This window comes from Dicentrarchus labrax, unplaced genomic scaffold (assembly GCF_905237075.1).
Source record: "Dicentrarchus labrax unplaced genomic scaffold, dlabrax2021, whole genome shotgun sequence".
NCBI lineage: Eukaryota > Metazoa > Chordata > Actinopteri > Moronidae > Dicentrarchus > Dicentrarchus labrax.
This window is the reverse complement of record NW_026136706.1, coordinates 27,608,156-27,628,619: the sequence shown is the minus strand read 5'-3', so window position 1 is coordinate 27,628,619 and position 20,464 is coordinate 27,608,156. Positions and strand designations below refer to the sequence as shown.

Sequence of the window (20,464 nt, the reverse complement as noted above, 5' to 3'; positions counted from 1 at the left end):
CCCGAGGTTTCTGCAGCTTAAAAGGCAGTTTTTCCTTGCCACCATCGCCAAGTGCTTGCTCGTGGTGGGAACTGTTGGGTCTCTGTAAATAACTTTCGGTCTAGACCTGCTCTATTTTTAAAAGTGTCCTGAGATAACTTCTGTTATGAATTGGCACTATACAAATAAAATAAAATGTCATTGAATTGAATTGAATGTAGCCTGAGAAGAAAATTTCTGGGACAAAAAAAGTCAACAAAGATGCTAGAAAACGTTTTGCTATGAGTGCAACAGCTGAAGGAAACTCAGATGAATGCATCAATATTTGTTGGGATTTCTATGTTGCTCGGTCTGTTGGTCCAAACTGAAATATATCAACTGAATGGATTGCCATGAAATTTGGTTCATACATTAATGTTTCCCATCAGGATGAATCCTCATCAGGTCAACATTTTGGACAAATATATTCCTAGGAATATAGGACAAATACAGGATTTGAAGAGTGAGAGAGACATGTCCCCCCCATCCCCCACTGAAATGATCCAAGCAGTTATTTTGGAATTTGGGGGATTTAGATAACAAAACAAAGGAGTGTGTCTTTAAAATATACTTAACACATAAAATACTTTATTTTACTTCCGTCACTCTCCTTTATTATATTTATATGTAGATATAATTCAAAATAATTTTACCTTCGAATCCACTGTCAGTGGAGAGGACAGAGAAAGTCTTTGGTGGATGTTCAGCTTCGTCATTCCTGTCTTCCTCCTCTTCTTCATCCTGTGTGTGTTGGTGCGTGTGTACATAAGAGGAGTGTGTGTTTCTGTGTGACGTCTTCATGTTTTTATGTGAAGGTCTGCCCTCTCTACAGGTCTGTGTGTGCCTGCATGCTCTGTGTATGTCCTCTGCCGAGCTTGTGTGTCTGCACATCTTGCACTTTGTGTGTTGGTGCACGTCCATCATGGGAGTCCATCGATCAGAGCTCAGAGTCCATTTTACACCTTCCAGCACCTCCAGCACCATGTCCACCACAATGAAATGAGCATTTTCCTGCACACAGTCATTCATACAGACAGTGGCAAAACAGCTTGTTATCATCATACATTATTATTATATGCACTGCTGTTTGGTGATGTATGGTTTAGCTTTGGGTACGAAAAAGTTGCAGTGATTGGTTAAACTTGCAAGGCCGCAGAAATTACAAAGATTGGTTGAATTTGCTGTTAATTGTTGTGATTGCAACTTCCTGGAGGGACTGATTTGCCTTTAAAGCAGAAATGGGAACACCACAGTAGAGTACAAGTTCTGCCTTCCAGCTGTGAATCATCCAAGAAACATTTACAAGACCAACCGCAAACCTTAGCTCCACAGAAATCCAGTTATGGAAAGTAATTAAGTTACATTTCCTTAATATTGCGATACTTGGATTAGGTTACGTACTGCATTTTTAGCTCCCAAACCATGGAACTGGAAACAAAAGTAGATAACACACCTTTTCCACCTCACAACTGGTCTTAAAGGTGTCTGCAGAAAATTCTGGGATACTACTGCAGCTTCTCTCTTTGCTGTCTTGTGTTGAGGCGGGGAGGCCTGAGAGAACATACACACACGTAAAAAGAGTACAGCTTAATTTAACAGTGAAATCAACATTGAATCAAATGTATTCCTCTGACAAGCTGAAAAACTCTCTCTGCTCTCGACACAACAGCACTCAGCGCACCACTGCAAACAAAGTCCTGCATACAAAACTCCAATAAGAAGTGTAATCTGTGCAAAAGATTTACAAATCACATCACACAGACAGTTCATTTAGGTTACTCAGGCACGGGCTGTAGTGAAGCACCAACTACTGCAGAGAGAAACTCCCTCAAGACAGCAACAAGGCAAAAAGATTACAGAGGGTTTGTTATTTTAGACTTCATTCTGTAAACAGTGTCTGTGTTTTGAACGAGACTTGTGTGATGTTACTGGTTGTTAATACGCATTCAGAAAAATTACTGCTTTTTCTGTTAGCATTTAATGGGCTATTTTATTGTATCTATAACTCGCCTTGAATTTGTCTCTACCACAACAGAAGGTCTTGTCAAATTGCTGCGGTAAAGACATGTTGCAGAAATTACGTTTTTGCTAGTATTGCAGAAGAATGCAGCTGGCAAAGGTCTGCTGTGTTAAATTTGATTATTAGCATAAACACACACTAATATTAATTAATTTTTTAAATGTAGTTCAAAATTCACCATTGCGGTAAAATCTGACCTGCCCAGTCCACAGGTAACCGGGAACATCGGGGAAGGTCTCATTTTCTAATTTACATTACAACCTGTTCCAAGTTGTAAAATGATCAGAATCAGAATCTTACATATTAAACTTTTACTTTGATTGTAAGCCCTTCTTCCCAAAATATGTGATTCATTTGATTATATTGAAAAATGTCACTTAAATAAGCCAATATTTTTAAAACGGTTCAAATTACCTCATATCAAGGATAAAGGGAATGCTTTTATCATTAAACCAAGATTAATTAATTATAGATACATTGAATGCAGTAGAAAAAAGGCAAAAAGTGTGTACAAAGACACAATTTGTTTTTATGTTCATTTAATATGTTGTTGTAAATTTGCTCCGGGTACTTGCTCAAGTACTTGAGGTTTCTTGTTTCTTTTTTAAAAATTCTATGTTATTCCAGAGATTGGAAACCAGGTGATCTAGAGCGGCTCCTAGAAACAGCACATTAAGCAGTGAGCTGATTTGTAAGTTATGTTACCCCTCACCTGTCTCATCAAGTCCACCAGTATTTGTTTTAGTGAAGTAAGAAGTTATTTATTCCGTGTTTTGAACAACAAAACTTGTACGATGTTATACTGTGGTGAAATAAAACCGATTTTTTTGTTGTAGATATATAATTAATATTTAAAAGAACATGCTTTATTTCATCTTTTTTCAATGTCAGATTGTAAATGCATTTTGTTGATAAAGTTTAAAATGTAAAAAAAAAAGATTGATGTGAACATTCTTTGATGATGTCACAGTTTCAGGAATTTGATGATGTCACAGTCCAAGTTTAAAGGCAGCGGCATGTGATGATGTCACAGCTCAAGATCAAAGTCGTGGAATGTGATGATGTCACCAAGTGCCTTTTATGCTGGGTTCTTTGAAACCATTAATATGTATATATACAAGAGCCAGTGTACACTCAGCACATCGTGAACACTTGAGATACTTGAGCTGCGCTTACTCAACGCTCAAATACACACGAAATAGAAATGTTTAGCAGAAAGGTAGGAATACCGAAAGATGCGAGTCTCTTCAAGGCCCGGTGGGAGATGCAGCTGGCAAAAACAGAGGAACATTTGTATTTGCATGCTGCAGAGGTGGCTGGCTCTCAGGGACAGTCTCAAATAGACAAAATGCAGACCAGTCACCAGAATAGCAGGGTCTATGAATTCAGCAGTGCCGATTTTAGGAAACAAATCGATAGGGATAATGGGGCACTGATAAAACTGGAGAAAAGGAAACAAGTCATGGCTGAAAATCGTAAGCATGACAATATTATGCAGTCTAGATGGGAAAATTGTCTGAAGAAGGATCAGGAGATCCTCCTCAAGAGAAGCCTCGAAAAGCAGTCTGTGGCACAGTATCAGGTGAGTCAGATGAAGGAAAGGGAAGTGCTGAAACAGGAAGAGAGACTGCAGGACCAGAGAGATGGACAAATGCTCCGGAGGCTCGATGAACAACATGCGCAGGAACTAGCAAATCAGGCAGAACAACAGAGGGAGTCAAAGATGAGGAATTTGAAGCAGCGACTGGATGATATCCATGAAAGACACCTCTATGCGGAGAAACAGAGGGAAATAATTAGGAGAGAAGAGCAGAAAGCCAGACTTGCTCAGATTGAATCTGAGCAAAAGCTGCTCCAAAGAAAAAATGAACAAGTAGAAAGGTTCAGGAGGCTCCAGGTACCCAAACAGATTGTTTATGACAAACTGGCAGCCTCAAAGAAGAAGCAGGCTACTGCTGTGGCTCTAATGGAAGAGCAGAGGATTGTCAAGTATGTGGTTGAGAGAGAGGCTGAACTAGCAAAGCAGAAGAAGGAGAGGGGGGAGACAAGGGCTGCAGAGCTTCAGTCTGTTTCAGCCTACAGAAAGACAGTCATAAAGGATAAAGAGCTGAAGAAAAAGGCAGAGCAGCAGAGGAGTGTGGGCTTTCTTCAGGCTGCAAAAGAGGCTGACAGGTTGTCTCTAGCTGAAGAAAAGCTGAAGGCTCAGAAGATCAGAGAGGAGAGACTCAAAGTAGATAAGGTCAATGTCTCTTTGGCAGGTGAAAAACATGCCAAGCTTCAGCAGCAGAAAAGGGATCAATTTTCTGCAGAGAAGAGTGCAGAATCAACTGCTGTGAAGGGGTCACACCTCCAGCAGGATGTTCAGCCTGAACACAAGAAGCTAGGGAGAAAACAGCGTCAGAGGCTGCAGCTCAGCGTTGAAGACCCCAATAAGATAGCCTTGGGGCAAGTCCTCCTCCCACCCATTTCCAAAGCAGCTAAAGACATTTTAGCTGCCAACAACGCAACCAGGAAAGGGTTTGGGAAATTCTTTAGTGGTGAGGGGTCCAGTTACCTCTCTGCAGATACCAGTGAGCCACTGCTCAGATATTCTAAGGCTAAACCTCAGAATATTAAACTGCTTCAGGGTCGCAACAAACTGGAGCCCATACAGACCAGGAATAACACTGTGAGACAAACCTGCCTCCCCTCTGCACCGATCTTCATTATGCCCCAGTACGCCCCTGAAGAGTCATCCACCGACCTCCCAGCCATCCGAATTACAATCAAACGGAAGCTCTAAAACAAGTGTAGGGTTACTATGATAAGTCACAACAGTACCATTTGTTGGTACAACAGTGGTTTAACTGTATTAGTGTAATCAATTAATTTTGGTTATCAAAGTTTATTAATTATCAAAAGATAATAGAAAATGACTTTAATTAGAATTAAAGATCATCTGGGCCAACCTTAAATAAGGGAACGATAGCCAATAATTCAATTCAATTCAATTCAATTCAATTTTCTTTGTATAGCGCCAATTCATAACAGAAGTTATCTCAGGACACTTTTAAAATAGAGCAGGTCTAGACCGAACTCTTTATAACATTATTTACCATGACCCAACCATGAGCAAGCATTTGGGGACAGGGGCAAGGAAAAACTGCCTTTTAAGAGGCAGAAACCTAGGACAGATCCTTCGGCTCTAGGTGGGTGGTCGTCTGCCTCGACCAGTTGGGGTGAGAGAGAGACAGAGAGAGAGAGACAGACAAACAGACAGAGAGAGAGACAGACAAAAAGACAGACAGGTGCACAGCAACAACAGTAGCAACAACTACACTAATAGTAGTGACTGATGATGATGAACATGAAGAACATGACGACGACGACGACAACAGCAATGATGGGGGACAATGAGCAGCGACAACAGCAACAACAGTAACCGTAGCAATAATAATACTTATAATGATAATAACACTAATATCAGTGATATTAGCAATGGCAGTCAAGCAGGACCATGGCAGGAGGCTCCACCAGGATCCATGAGAACCTGTGAGACGAGAAAGCACAAGAACTCCGGGGAAGAAGTGAAGTTAGTAACATGCATTAAAGGGACATGAATGAGTGCAGAAAGAGAGGGAGAGGAAGAGGAGCTCAGTGCATCATGGGAAATCCCCCGATAGTCTAGGCCTATAGCAACATAACTAATTGATTGATCAGTCTTAAAAAAATACACTAAACTATTATTTGAGAAATCGGATTAATAATTAGATTAATAACTATAACCAAAATCATTATTAATAGTTAAAGTGGAAGGCTTTGGAGTTCTGCATAGAAGAGACTGGTATCACCCGCTCTTGTACGAAATTAAATAGGCCAGCATATAAAAATACAATTAATTAGATACCATACCATGTGCGTCTGTATTCAAACCCATTTTAGGACACCATGTAGGCTCAGTGGTTAGCACTGGTGCCTTACAGCCAGGTTTTGGTTCAGGCCAGACTTTTTTGTGTGGAGTTTGCGTGTTCTCCACATGTGTGTGGGTTTACACCGGGTGCTCCGGTTTCCTCCAAAAAACAAATATGTACATGGTAAATAGAGCAGGCAGACACCCTCTCCACATTTATGGGTAGGCTTAAGACCTCCAAATTCCTCTATGATAAAGCTTATGGTTAGGGCTGGCTCAGGTGAGCCCTGAACCATCTCTTAGTTACGTTGCTATAGACCTAGACTGCTTGGGGACTTCCCATGATGCACTGAGCTCCTCTCTTCCTTTCCCCTTCTTTCTGCACACATTCATGTCCCATTTATGCATGTTACAAACTTCACTTGTGCGTTTTTAATTCTCGTAGGTTCTTATGGATCCTGGTGAAAATAACTCAGAAAAAACTAAACTCTTGTACTTGGCCCCAAAAACCTCAGACACTCACTGTCTAAAGACTCTAAATGACATTGCCTTGGCTTCTAGCACCACTGTCAGGAATCTTGGAGTTATCTTTGATTAGGACATGTCCTTTAATTCCCACATATAGCAAACCTCTAGGACTGCCTTTTTCACTTTTCACAAAAATTAGACACATCCTGTCACAGACAGATGCAGAAAAACTGATCCATGCATTTCTTACTTCTAGGCTGGTTTAATGCAATTCCTTATTATCAGGTTGCCCCAATAAGTCCATTAAGACACTCCAATTAATTCAGAACGCTGCAGCACAGGTACTGACAGGAACAAGGAAAAGAGATCATATGGTAAATGGACCTGTACTTGTATAGCGCCTTTCTAGTCTTCCGACCACTACATGCCACATTCACCCTTTCACACACATTCACAAAGTGATAGCAAAGCCCATCGAACAGAAACGAATGCATTCATACACATTCACACAGCATTAGGGAACAACCCGCTCTGCCTCTACGCCACAGCCGCCATATCTCTCCTGTACTAGCTTCTCTGCACTGGCTCCCTGTAAAATTTAGAATAGAATTTAAAATCCTCCTCCTCACCTACAAAGCTCTTCATGATCAGGCCCCTTCAAATCTTAAATAGCTCATAGTACTCGGGCGACTGTGGTGCAGAGGCAGAGTGGGTCGTCCACTAATCGGGAAGAATCGAAGTATCCTTGAGCAAGATACTGAACCCCAAATTGCTCCCGATGCTGTATATTGGTGTATGAATGTGTATGAATGAGTTAGTTTCTGTTCGATGGGCTTTGCCATCGCTATGTGAATGTGTGTGAAAGGGTGAATGTGGCACGTAGTGCAAAAAGCGCTTTAAGTGGTCGGAAGACTAGAAAGGCACAATAGAAGTACAGGTACATTTACCATTGTACCAACAACCTTCCGATTAGGGGACGACCCGCTCTGCCTCTGCCTCTGCACCACAGCCACCCAAGTACTATGAGCTCTTTAAGATATGAAGGGGCCTGACCATGAAGAGCTTTGAGATGAGGAGGAGGATTTTAGATTATATTCTAAATTTTACAGGGAGCCTGTGCAGAGAAGCTAGTACAGGAGAGATATGGCGGCTGTGGCGCAGAGGCAGAGCGGGTTGTTCCCTAATCAGAAGGTTGTGGGTTCGACCCCCGGCTCCTCCTGCCACATGTTGAAGTATCCTGAGCAAGATATTGAACCCCAAATTGCTCCTGCTGTGAATGTGTATGAATGAGTTAGTTTATGTTTTTTTTTTTTTCTGTTCAATGGGCTTTGCCATCACTATGTGAATGTGTGTGAAAGGGTGTATGTGGCACATAATGTAAAAGCGCTTTAAGTGGTCGGAAGACTAGAAAGGCACTATACAAGTACAGGTACATTTACCATTACCCTATTACCCCAATAGAACACTACGTTCTCTGGATGCAGGGCTACTTGTGGTTCCTATAGTCTCTAAAAGTAGAACAGGAGCCAGAGCCTTCAGTTACCAAGCTCCTCTCTTGTGGAACCAGCTTCCAGTTGTGGTTCGGGAGGCAGACACCCTCTCCACATTTAAGAGTAGGCTTAAGACGTTCCTCTTTGATACTGCTTATAGTTAGGGCTTGCTCAGGTGAGTCCTGAACCATCCCTTAGTTATGCTGCTCTAGGCCTAGACTATCAGGGGATTTCCCATGATGCACTGAGCCCCTTTCTTCTTCTCCCTCTCTTTCTGCACTCATTCATGTCCAATTAATGCATGTTATTAACTTCACTTCTTCCCCGGAGTTCTTGTGCTTTCTCGTCTCGCAGGTTCTCATGGATCCTGGTGGAGCCAGCTGCTTGACTCCCATTGCTAATATTACTGATATTATTGTTATTATTATTATTACTATTATTATTACTACAGTTACTATTATTACTATAATCACTACTCATTGTCCCCCATCGTTGTTGTCGTCGCCATCATCTTCTTCATGTTCATCGTCATCAGTCACTACTATTAGTGTAGTTGTTGCTACTGTTCTTGCTGTGCACCTGTCTGTCTCTCTCTCTCTCTCTCTCTCTCTCTCTCTCTCTCTCTCTCTCTCTGTCTCTCTCCCTCTCACCCCAACTGGTCGAGGCAGACGACCACCCACCTAGAGTGAAGGGTCTGTCTGAGGTTTCTGCCTCTTAAAAGGCACTTTTTCCTTGCCACCGTCGCCAAGTGCTTGCTCATGGTGGTACTGTTGGGTCTCTGTAAATAATGTTACAAGGAGTTTGGTCTAGACCTGCTCTATTTGAAAAGTGTCCTGAAATAACTTATGTTATAACTTGTTATGAATTGGTGCTATACAAATAAAATTTAATTGAATTGAATTGGTGGTCCCTGCTGCCATGGTCCTGCTTGACCCACACTGCTTATATTATTAATTATCATTAGTCATGTTAATATCATCATTATTATTAGGGACCGAGCACTAACAAAAGTGCAAGGACCCTCTTGTTTCACTAGGAATTATTATTATTATTATTATTATCATTATTATTATTATTTTCTGCCCCTACAAACGCGTATTTGGAGGCTTACACATGCTCAAAAACTCATGGTGAAAAATTTTATATTCTATGTGTCAATTTTGGGTTGGCCACTAGGTAGCGCTATTGTCAAGAAATGTTATTTAAGCTAATAACTCCCACGTCGTTTGTCGCACATTCAAAAAACTAATATCCACGCGTTCGGTGAATGGAGCTGAATCTCACCATATAGGCCACGCCCACTTCTACCTGATTTTTTCGTGTTCCTCCTACACACTTTGTCTGATTCGCACAAAAGTTTTCATGTAGCATCTGTGAAGTTTTCATGTAGCATCTGTGGACTGTCCTTATAAAAAAGTAATTTAAAGAATTTTTATATTTAAAAAAATAAGCATGTTATAAAATTAGAAGTTCCTGTTGGTTTTTCATCAAAAAAGGAATTGACACCAAGCTTGGATCCATAGTTCCCCATGTCTTCCTTAGGCATCGTGCACAATTTCAGGCCATAGCCACAAGGTGGCGCTCTTTTAAAATGAAGAAGTTTATATCTCAGCATTGGCACGTGTGATTAAAATGAAACTTGGTAGGATGCTTGCCCATGGCTCCCTGAGGCTCACTAATAAATGTGTCAACAATCCGCCACTAGGTGGTGCTCTGGTGGCAGGGTAAATCACTCTGCGGAGACCGTAATAGTTATGAATATGTAATTCACGGGGCACATGTACACTGGTGCCTGTAGCTCACATTCCAACTTAATAGGAAGTTTTTCCTTGCTGCTGTCACCAAGTGCTTGCTCAGGTTAGTCCTGAAGCGTCCCTTAGTTCTGCTGCTATAAGCCTCTCTTCCTCTCCATACACATTCATGTCCCATTAATGCATGGTACTAACTTCTTCCCTGGAGTTCTTGTGCTTCCTCGTCTCACATGGATCTTGGTGGTGCCTGCTGCCATGTTCCTGCTTGACCACTGCTATTCATTACTCAAAATATCATCATCATCATCATTATTTTTATTAGTCATTTCTACTAGTATAGTTTTTACTGTTGCTATTGCTGTCTTTCTCTCTCTTCCCCTCTCTCTCTAACTCCAACTGGTCGAGGCAGACGGCCACCCACGTAGTCTGCTCAAGGTTTCAGACTTAAAAGGAAGTTTTTCTTGCCACTGTCGCCAAGTGCTTGCTCATGGTGGGAACTATATAAGGACTACACGGATTCTGAAAGGGATGGACAAAATGTAGTTGCTGACACTGTTCTGTCATGCCCCTTGGTGTCTCATACAGACACACAAAGTATTCTTTAGCATCCTTTAGAGACGTTTTATATAAAAATGAGCAATAATGATAACAATAATTGATAAAAAATAAAACATAAAATATCCGCACTTACATTTTCATGTCAAATTATTTTCCAGTGTTTTTTAGTTTTTGAGTCATGTGACTACCACCAACCACGAATTGGTGCTATACAAATAAAATTGAATTGCTTTGAATTGAATTGGTGGTCCCTGCTGCCATGGTCCTGCTTGACTCACACTGCTTATATTATTAATTATTATTAGTCATGTTATTATCATCATTATTATTAGGGACCGAGCACTAACAAAAGTGCAAGGACCCTCTTGTTTCACTAGGAATTATTATTATTATTATTATTATTATTATTTTCTGCCCCTACAAATGCACATTTGGAGGCTTACACGTGCTCAAAAACTCATGAAACGCAGCGCACATATCAGTTTGATTACCGTTCAAACACAGAAAGATACTATGTTTCAAGCATATTAAAGTCACTAACTGGGTGAATCCTAAATGTTACAAAATGTGTTGACCTGTCTGCCTGGTTAGAGCAAAGCACTTCCCCCACCCTGGACACAAAGGAAACCTCACAACACATTCCAAAGGCAATCGTTTTTCTCAGGGTTGTTATATGTGTAATAATTAGTTGAGACCTGAAACATAGGTCAAGGATTGGCAAACCAATTGTGGTCAGTACTATTACATGTTCATGTGTGGAAAATGTTTATATTTTGTGCATAAATGTCTGACTGTTTTTTGCATGCATAGTACAGGCCTACTTTAATTAATAGTTGAGATCTCAAGCTAAATCATGGCTATAATGTAATAAACGTCTATGTGTGTGTTTTAGTGTATTTAGATGAGAACATGGACCTGTTCCTGAACCCACTGTGGACCCTGCAGTTCCCTAGTCCTCTGTACCAGCATGAAGCTGACCCCACAGCATACTATGCTGATGAGGACCTATCGATCAAGGTCAACCTTGTTGAAGCTGGTAAGATAATGGAAATAATCATCATAATATAATCATAAGAATAACATTAGTAAGGATGTTAATGTTATGCTTACTGACATATTGCTTTTTGTGTGTTATAGGCAGCTGCCCTGAGGCACCCTCTGCCGATATTCCCACACCTCTGCCCATGCGGAAGCATGAGTTCTTCACAAAGGAGCACACGCTCTTCATGGTGGACCTGATGAGGCTACATCTGGAGAGGGAGGTAGAGGGTCTCCCAAAGTCTATGAAGGACCTCAACAGCCGACAGGCTTGGCCGGAAGAACAAGAAAGAGCTGTGGGCAGATATGGCTACAAAACTGACAGAACAGTATAAAGAAACATTCTGCCCTGACAAGGTGGCCAGGAAGTGGTGCACCTTATTGGAGGGATACAAGAAAGTGAAAGATAACAACACCATTACAGGGAAGGGCCCCATGCGTTTCCAATTCTTTAAAGAAATGGATGATCTGCTTGGTGCCCAACATGATGTGGTGTACCCTGTTGTGGGAACAAAAGAGGGGCTGGATGGACAGGAAGCAGTGGTTCGCAGTGAAACTGTCACTGCCTCCACATCCACAGCCACCACCTCCAACACCATTGTCTCTGCCACCACCTCCCACACCACTGCCACAACCTCACACACATCGACACACAGCCCAACAACGAGCACAGCATCCAACTCCACACCACCAGAGACACCATGTACCACCCCAAGGATGCCGCGTAAGCGTCCAAAGGATGATGACCTCCTGACTTTCCTCCGGGAAACAGAAATGGCCAGCCAGCACCACCACCAGGAGACCATAACCCAGATGAGGTCTTCCCAGCAGGGCTTGAAAGCCTGATGACACGATTGCTGGAGAAATTTTGAGTGTTATTTGGACAAAATTAGAGGATCTGATCCTCCCTCTATTTCTTTATAGTTTGTTAAGTTGTATATATATATTTTCTTTTTATTCAATGTCTTTATAGTTTGTTAAGGGAAGTTGTATATATAATATATTTTGTATTCAATTCATTTAGTATTTTTTATTGCTAATAAATATTTACTTGCATGTTACCCAAGCCTTAATTTATTCAAAACAAAAACTCAAAACCATACTGTGGGCTACAAAAAGGTGAAGCACTCAATTTAGGGAAACCATTTTTATTAGTACACACAGAATATAAAAAGTAAACATCAATTACAATAGAAAGTGCAAATGCATAGTAAGAGTAAATGTATTTAGAAGCTTTCAACCCTGAAAATGAGTCTACTCATTGTGATCTTCCTACCTTGGGCAGTCATATCGGTGTTCTGCACATACGTCTGAAGCAGCAATACACATGTTGTGTAAGGAACAAGCAGGCATAATGATCATGACCACAGTGTCAATGCAGCTGTTCTGTAGGTCACATAGACGCCTCCATTTGCACTTCATTCTTCCAAAGGCCTGCTCTACAATGACCCTCCCCGGCTGATCTTCGAATTGTGCTGATGGTCTTCCACCGTTAGAGCCCCATTATCACGTTTCGGAGTTCTGATGAGTGGGAAGGCCTGGCCAATGTAGGCATTCTGGCGTCATGCACCCTGCCTGGTGGATGAAGCGGGCCCTCTCATCCACAATCCCCTGAAGGAGTACAGAGTAGTATGCCTTGCGGTTCATGTAATCCCCTCCTCTTATGGCAGGCCTCTGGACCCCGATGTGGCAGCCATCAATCGGCCCAATAACCTCATCAAGGCCACAGCGGCGGTGAAAGGCAGCAGCAGAGGCAGCTTTCTCACAAGCATTTGGCCATGAGATAAAGGTATTCCCAATGCCTGACATGATGGTCAGCACTTTCCTGATGATTCCGTGCGCTGCTGACTGTGACACATCAAACTTGTCAGATATCTCCCTGAAGCTGTTTTGATTGGCCATATACCACAGGAACATTAGCAACTTCTTGGTATCAGGCACCGGAGTCCTTCCTTGAGTTTGATCGCTGTGTAGACCGTTCTGCTGCAACTTTGTCAAGAGGTACTCAAACTAGTGTTTTGAGATCCTCCAATAACGAGCAAAAGTGTCATCATTCCAGTTGAGCATGATTTCCCACTCTGTTCCCATCTTGAGAATGATTTGTTGTTTGGAGCGCAACACAGTTGAGATCAATGCCCTTATGAAAGACCTACAATTAATAAATGTTGTCTAAAATCTATTGATTTGTTATATTGTTTTGTTTTTGAAGGCAGTGAAAAAGGGGTTTCTTGATTATATTATCAATAGATCTTAAGACCTTTTCAGAATAGGCATTCTAAACATATATAACATATAGCTAGAATCTAATTAAAGTGGGATATTCCATACATCATCCAGTTGAGGCTGCGCAATCATCTATCTAACAAAGAAAGCAGACTGGGGGACCTTTCTTTGTTACAGGTTAACGTATCCTAGTACAGCCTTCTGCTTAGAAAACCTTTGTTCAGAATAAAGTTCCACTAATATCTTTCAACATCTTAGGTACATCTAAAAATGTATGTTACACATAAAAAGCCTGTAACGTTAGCAACGGAATGTTCTATTAAACAGCGTTTACAACATTTTCATAGACTACTATCAAATAAGCTGAAACATGAACTTACATTCTCCGCTTTCTATCATCTTCTTCCATATTTAGCTGATGAACCACACACTTGGATTGTAGCTCTCTGAACTCTTTAAGAGTTAGCACAAGAACGACTTTCCTGGATGCATCCATCTTTTCTCCGACTCGTCGTGTTGTGTGCCAAACAGAATGCAAAAATCCGCGGTTATTCGTTTTCCAACACGGATGTGACGTCACTCTCGAGCTGCAAGTCCCGATTACAAGACAAAAAGAACGCCCCATAAGTCAGTTAACTCTAGCTGCTAGAGCTAACTAGATAATAGCCCGAGCTAATTAGCTAACAGCACCTAATACTACTGTTGCCAACAGTTCATCTGGAAACCCCATAAATAATCTCAGTACCACTGTCCCCAACTGGTCTCGTTGTGTTCACTGTGAGGCTGCTGTGTCCCGTTCAATCACACGCTAATGACAGCTACAGCAGCAGTTAGCCCAGTTAAGGCAGAGCAGTTAGAAGACGTCAGAGGGCAAAGCAGAACATATTTTCTCCATAAAATGTGATCCAGTTTTACTCACTGATAACCAGCACTGTCGTATAGGGGGGAAAGGTGATGACAATTCTAAGGGCCCACAGCCCATTACGGCCCACACACAGCCCCCAGTTCAGAGGCAGGCCAGGAGTAGGAGCAGCAGAGCAGGGGCCCAGGACATCAAGCATATTTTATCTAAGAATGGTGAGAGTAAAACTACCGAGGGCGGCTGAAACGATTACTTGTTCATTAATTTATTGTCTGTAACCGCCTACCTTAGACGGGGCGCAGGGGCTGGAGCCTACGTTAGCTAGAATTGGATGAGAGGCGCGCTGGACAAGTCGCCAGTTCATTGTAGAGCAACGATTCCTAGTGTAGCTAATTAAACGTTACTAATTTGGAGGCTATCTACAACAGACTGTGTGTTTCACACATATTATCACTGTTGGACAGTGCTCCAGTAAGCACCCACTCAGTTACAAGGCTGCATTGAATTGTATTATGACGCATTCAAGTTCTACTCAGTAATTATCAGCATTAGGCGAAGGTCAATTACGTTATTATATGTTCAAATGTGGTCTTGTGAAATGTTGTTATTTGTGGGACGTTGGTGAATAGCCTAAATACAAAAAAAGTTAAATGTTCAAAGATTTTTTGTTGTTGTTTTCACAGCAATATAAAATAAAAGACACCATAATAGCTGACAATAACAAAGTAAAAAGACAGTTTAGAGTTTTGGACAGTTTACACTGACTTTGGGATGGTTTAAAATATCTTTTTGCCTGACAAGGGTGACATTACTATAAAGAGCTTGCCCTCCACATACAATGGCAAAGTGAAGCTGTCTGCCTAGAGCTATTGTACTGAGAATCAGTTTTTCCATGAAACATAACATTTAATGTTTACAAAAAGCAATTTATAATGGAACAATAAACCTTTATGCTCTGCTGCTCCAGAATCAGCAGTGGCCGCTTTGTCTGAGTTTGACCCAGCAGCAGACGCTCACCCCCAGCAGTCCAATGATGCCTTTGATGGTGAGTCAGTGATGTAGACACTGGTTAGCTGTTTTGGTTTAATAGTGAACTACTGTACCACTGGCAATTACTAAGACATTAATCAACCCCTAGGCTATTTCAATTATATAATCAATAGCAAAATATAGGCTACATTTTTTTATAACTCAATTTAAGTCACTGTTGCTGTTGACAGAGCCAGGCCCATGTCCCCAAAGCCAGGCTACTTCAGATAGTGAAGGGAATTGTGAAGCAGATCGAAGCTGTTGCAGTCACGAAACTGCTGAAGATAGTCAGAGCACAGGAAGTACAGAAAGACAGGAAAGAGAGAACAAAGAGGAAGAACATTTAACATGCGACCCAGGATTATGGCCAGAGAAGCTCACAGACCACGATCGTGAGATTATTGTCAAAAAGCTAGCCACAGCCACTCAGACAGACCTGGCCTTGATAATGCCAAATGATTCGGAAGGAAGGAAATTTCCAGAGTATTTAGAGAACATAAAGTCAACAAATGGACGGGAAAAACAGAAGAGGGACTGGTTAATGTACAGTGAAAGCGCAAGGGCAATATACTGTGTGCCATGCATGTTATTTTCCTGTGATGGCCTAAAAAAACGATCAGCCAGTGTACTTAACACCAAAGAAGTGTAAAAAATATCAGATCTCAAATGGCGGAGAATGTACAACAAATTCCCTGACCAAGAAGTTTGTAAGGCGCACAAAACCTGCTACCTCAAGTGGAAAAATCTGAGATATTCTTTGATGGAAGCAAAGGGGATAGTCATCTGCAACAAGAAATCCAACTTGAAGTTGACAGAAACAAAGCTATTCTTGAAAGAATATTAGATGTCACCCTTTTTCTGGCCTCAAGAAATTTGCCATTCAGAGGGAGCACAGATACGCTTGGTGATGTACGGAATGGTAACTTCCTTGGCTCTGTAGAACTTTTAGCCAAGTACGATCCTCTGTTGAATGATCATCTGAGAAAAGTGAAGGAGAAAAGACCAAGCACCAGAGTGACCCATTACCTTAGCCCAGAGTCTCAAAATGAGTTCATAGAACTCTGTGGAGATAGTTTTGAAAGAAATACTGAAGGAAAGGGAGTGTGCAATATATTACTCATTAATATGTGATGCAATTCTCGATGTCTCCCACAAGCAACAGAATGTAATTCTGTTGAGATATGTTGTTCAGAAGGAGAATGATCAGTGGGATGTAACTGAACGTTTCTTGCAGTTTGAAAAATTCAGTGGCAAGACTGGCCATGAAATATCAGAGATGAGAGTAGTGTACCGATGTTTCAACATTTTTCGGGCGTTTGAATCGCTTGTACAATATCTTCAGTGCCAGCCCAGAGAGATGGGCCATTCTCAAAGAAAAGACTGGCTGCTCCCTTCACCGCATGTCTGATACCCGTTGGAGTGTCCGAGTAGCGGCTGTTAAACCAGATGCAAATCACTTACCATCGCTCATAGGGGCCCTGGATAGCATCCTTGCTAGATGCAGCTTGACTAATGAAGTCAGATCAGAGGTCACTGGTCTGAGGAGTTATTTTACATCTTTCAAAGCCATCCTTCTTCTGACTGTCTGGAAAAAATACTGCAGTCCATTGAAGATAGAAACATAATTCTGCAGTCAGGCAAAATTACACTGGATGTGGAAGCAGCCAATATAAAGGCATTGAAGGAAGAAATGCTGGTCTTTCGCAACGCATGGGATGACTTCCTTGCAGAGGCCTCCCTCATCACAGAAGCCACAGATGTGGGCGGCTGTGGCCCAGAGGCAGAGCAGGTCGTTTCCTAATCGGAAGGTGGTTGGTTCGATCCCCGGTGCCACATGTCGAATTATCTTTGAGCAAGATACTGAACCCCATGCAGTGCATCGGTATGTGTATGAATGAGTTAAATTCTGTTTGATAGGCTGTTAAGTTAAAGGGTGAATGTGGAACATAGTGTAAAAACGCTTTGAGTGGTCAGAAGACTAGAAAGGCGCTATACAAGTACAGGTCCATTTACCGTGCCACAAGTGAAAGAGAAAACATTTTGCAGATGAGAGTCAGAAGAAGAGGGAAACCAACAGGAGACAGAATCAAATCTGTTTTGAAACAGTGTTTTCTATGTGGCCTTACATAACATCAGGGGCGGAGCTAGAGGGGTGGTCGGGGTAGCACTAGCCACCCCTGGAACCTGATTGGACACCCTGGGTGCCACCCCAGTTGATTGACAGGTCACTGCACGTCACGTCGAAAACAGCAAGATTTTTACTGCAAACAGAGAAGGCAGAATAAACAGATAACAATGAAGAGGAAGGGAGTTATTTCCAACTTTTTCATCAGGCACAGACAGACCCCAGCCCAGATATCAGCAGCATGGGGAGCTCCCAACATGAAACTAGCCAGGCAAGTCATTCATTAATTCTCATACCAATGGCATCTTTATTTGATCATTGAGCTTGGGTTGAGTCTTGCGTCTAGTGTCCGTGATGTGCAGCCTTCTCTTTGTTTTGCCAAGACACCGACTTTTCCCACGGGTGTTATTCATTTTCTGAATGAATGACGGAAACTGAAAAGTGAAACTTATGTCCATTTCCTCTGGCCGCTCCGGCAACAGGTTAGCTCAATTTGTCGAGCTGGCGACCTATGAACTGAGTTGCTGCAGCGCCATGGGTTTGAATTTGACTTGCGGTATCCCGGGTTTTTCCTTTATTAGGCCTAGTATAAAGCCATGACCACCCTCTGGCCACCTCTCGTATAAAAGTCTAGTTCCGCCTCTGGATAACATCATCTCTGGCTTGGACACCCGCTTTCAAGCCATTGCAAATATCTGTGATGAATTTGCAGCAATATTGAAAATCAAGGATTTAAAAGATGATCAGATTCACTCAGTTTGCCATTCATTAACAAGCAAATACAAACAGGATCTTAGTGCTAATTTTGAAAGTGAAGTGCAACATTTGAGGTCTGTCTATAGTGCCACATTTCAGACTGCCGTTCTCCCCTTGAACTGCTGAATTACATCCATAAACGGCGGCTGTGGCTCAGAGGCAGAGCAGGTCGTTCCTCAATCGGAAGGTTGTGGGTTCGATCCCCGGCTCCTGGTGCCACATGTCGAAGTATCCTTGAGCAAGATACTGAACCCCGAATTGCTCCCGATGCCGTGCATCGGTGTGTGAGTGTGTATGAATGTTGTTTCTGTTCGATGGACTTTGCCATCACTGAGTGAATGTGTGTGAAATGTGAATGTGGCACGTAGTGTAAAAGCGCTTTGAGTGGTCGGAAGACTAGACTAGAAAGGCGCTATACAAGTACAGTTCCATTTACTGATGACTGCCATCATGTTTGTCTTTCAGATATTAACCTTTGGGCAACTTTGGATAGAGATGCGTCTGAAGCCAGGAGGGCCACAGCAGATGCCACAGTAGAGGTGCAGCGGTACATGGTTGACCCACTCTGAAGATCCACTAGATTACTGGTCCAAACATCGAAATGTGTACCCTCATTTGTATATATTGGCGAAACAATTTTTATGCACACCAGCAACAAGTGTTCCATGTGAGCGAGTATTCTCCAAATGTGGAGAAATCGTGAGCAAAAAAGAAAGAGACAGAGAAAGAGAGACAGAGAGGGAACAGAGGGAACGACAGAAGGACAGAGACAGAGACAAAGGTGCACAGCAACAACAGTATAGTAGTAATAGTAATAGTAGTGACCGATGATGAACATGAAGAAGATGATGACGACTGTAAAATTGCTCGAGCGGCGAAGGCAGGAAGGAAGGGATCTTGAAACTGTTCAGTCAGTCCAAATTTCTTTATTTCCCTTTTTTCCAAGCAGTGGATCAGTGCATCTTATTTACAGTGAGGATCAGCTTGGCCCAAACTGAAGAAAACAACAAGCTAACTAAAAAAACAACTTAGGAAAAAGGAAACTAGAGGTATGAAAAATAACCTCAACTCTGCTCAGGGCTATACACCTTTTAAACTGGGGCCTCTGGCTGCTCCCAAACCGTGTGGCCTGCTCACCAACATCCTCAAAAGTAGCCCCCCCTGGAGAACCCTCAACTGCTGCTTATATCCTATTACCACAGGAAGCAATTAAGAAAACATTAACCTTTAGCATTAATTTATCTAATACCCAATAGTTAAGTTTTATAGGTCAACAGTAGAAAGAATTCACTACACATATCAAAAGAGTAAAATAGATCCCAACTGTTCAAAATAGCAAATCTCCCAAACGCCTCCTAAATCTCCCCCTCCATCTATACTACACTTCCCACACACATTCCCCCAGGAACCTGACCATAAAAGGAGTCCACCTGGGCGGGGACTGGTTTGCCAGTTCCTGGGTCCAAATCAGAAGATGGCCAAGTGCAATCATGTTTCAACCCAACATCTGAACTAATTACCAAACCCCAGACACCTGCCGGCTAGATGGTATGTAAAACGTGGCTGAGGTGGACAAGCACTCTATGTTGTGTTACATTTAAGTTACAGGTCACGGGGCATCCCCATGACAACGACGACGATGACGACAACAATGATGGGGGACAATGAGCAGCGATTATAGTAAAATAATAGTAACTGTAGTAATAATAAATCAGTGATATTAGCAATGGGAGTCAAGCAGGACCATGGCAGGAGGCTCTGTCAGGATCCATGAGAACCTGTGAGATGAGAAAACACATAAGAACTCCGGGGAAGAAGTGAAGGTTGTAACATGCATTAATAGGACATGAATGTGTGCAGAAAGAGAGACAGAGGAAGAGAGGAGCTCAGTGCATCATGGGAAGTCCCCCCGATAGTCTAGGCCTATAGCAGCATAACTAAGGGATGGTTCAGGACTCACCTGATCCAGCCCTAACTATAAGCTTTATCAAAGAGGAACGTCTTAAGCCTACTTCAGAGAACGCAGTGTTCTAGTGGGGTAATAGGGTACTATGAGCTCTTTAAGATATGAAGGGGCCTGATCATGAAGATCTTTGTAGGTGAGGAGGAGGATTTTAAATTCTATTCTAAATTTTACAGGGAGCCAGTGCAGAGAAGCTAGTACAGGAGAGATGTGATCTCTTTTCCTAGTTCCTGTCAGTACTCGTGCTGCAGCGTTTTGAATTAATTGGAGCGTC

At 42.1% G+C, this 20,464-nt stretch overlaps 1 protein-coding gene across 18 annotated transcripts in view; it reads right to left on the bottom strand.

The window, feature by feature from the left end:
* rubcnl (rubicon like autophagy enhancer) overlaps nucleotides 1-20,464 on the bottom strand; it is an 83,790-nt gene that overhangs the window by 15,226 nt on the left and 48,100 nt on the right. Inside the window, exons 6-7 of one of the 18 annotated variants that reach the window (XM_051403241.1) lie at nucleotides 1,472-1,569; nucleotides 672-1,029 (exon numbers count right to left, since the gene is read on the bottom strand). The exons of 16 other annotated variants lie outside the window; for them this stretch is intronic. In XM_051403241.1, the coding sequence (XP_051259201.1) occupies nucleotides 672-1,029; nucleotides 1,472-1,569 (456 nt within the window). The remainder of the gene's footprint in view (nucleotides 1-671; nucleotides 1,030-1,471; nucleotides 1,570-20,464) is intronic. One more of the 18 variants, XM_051403253.1, reaches the window with a different exon arrangement.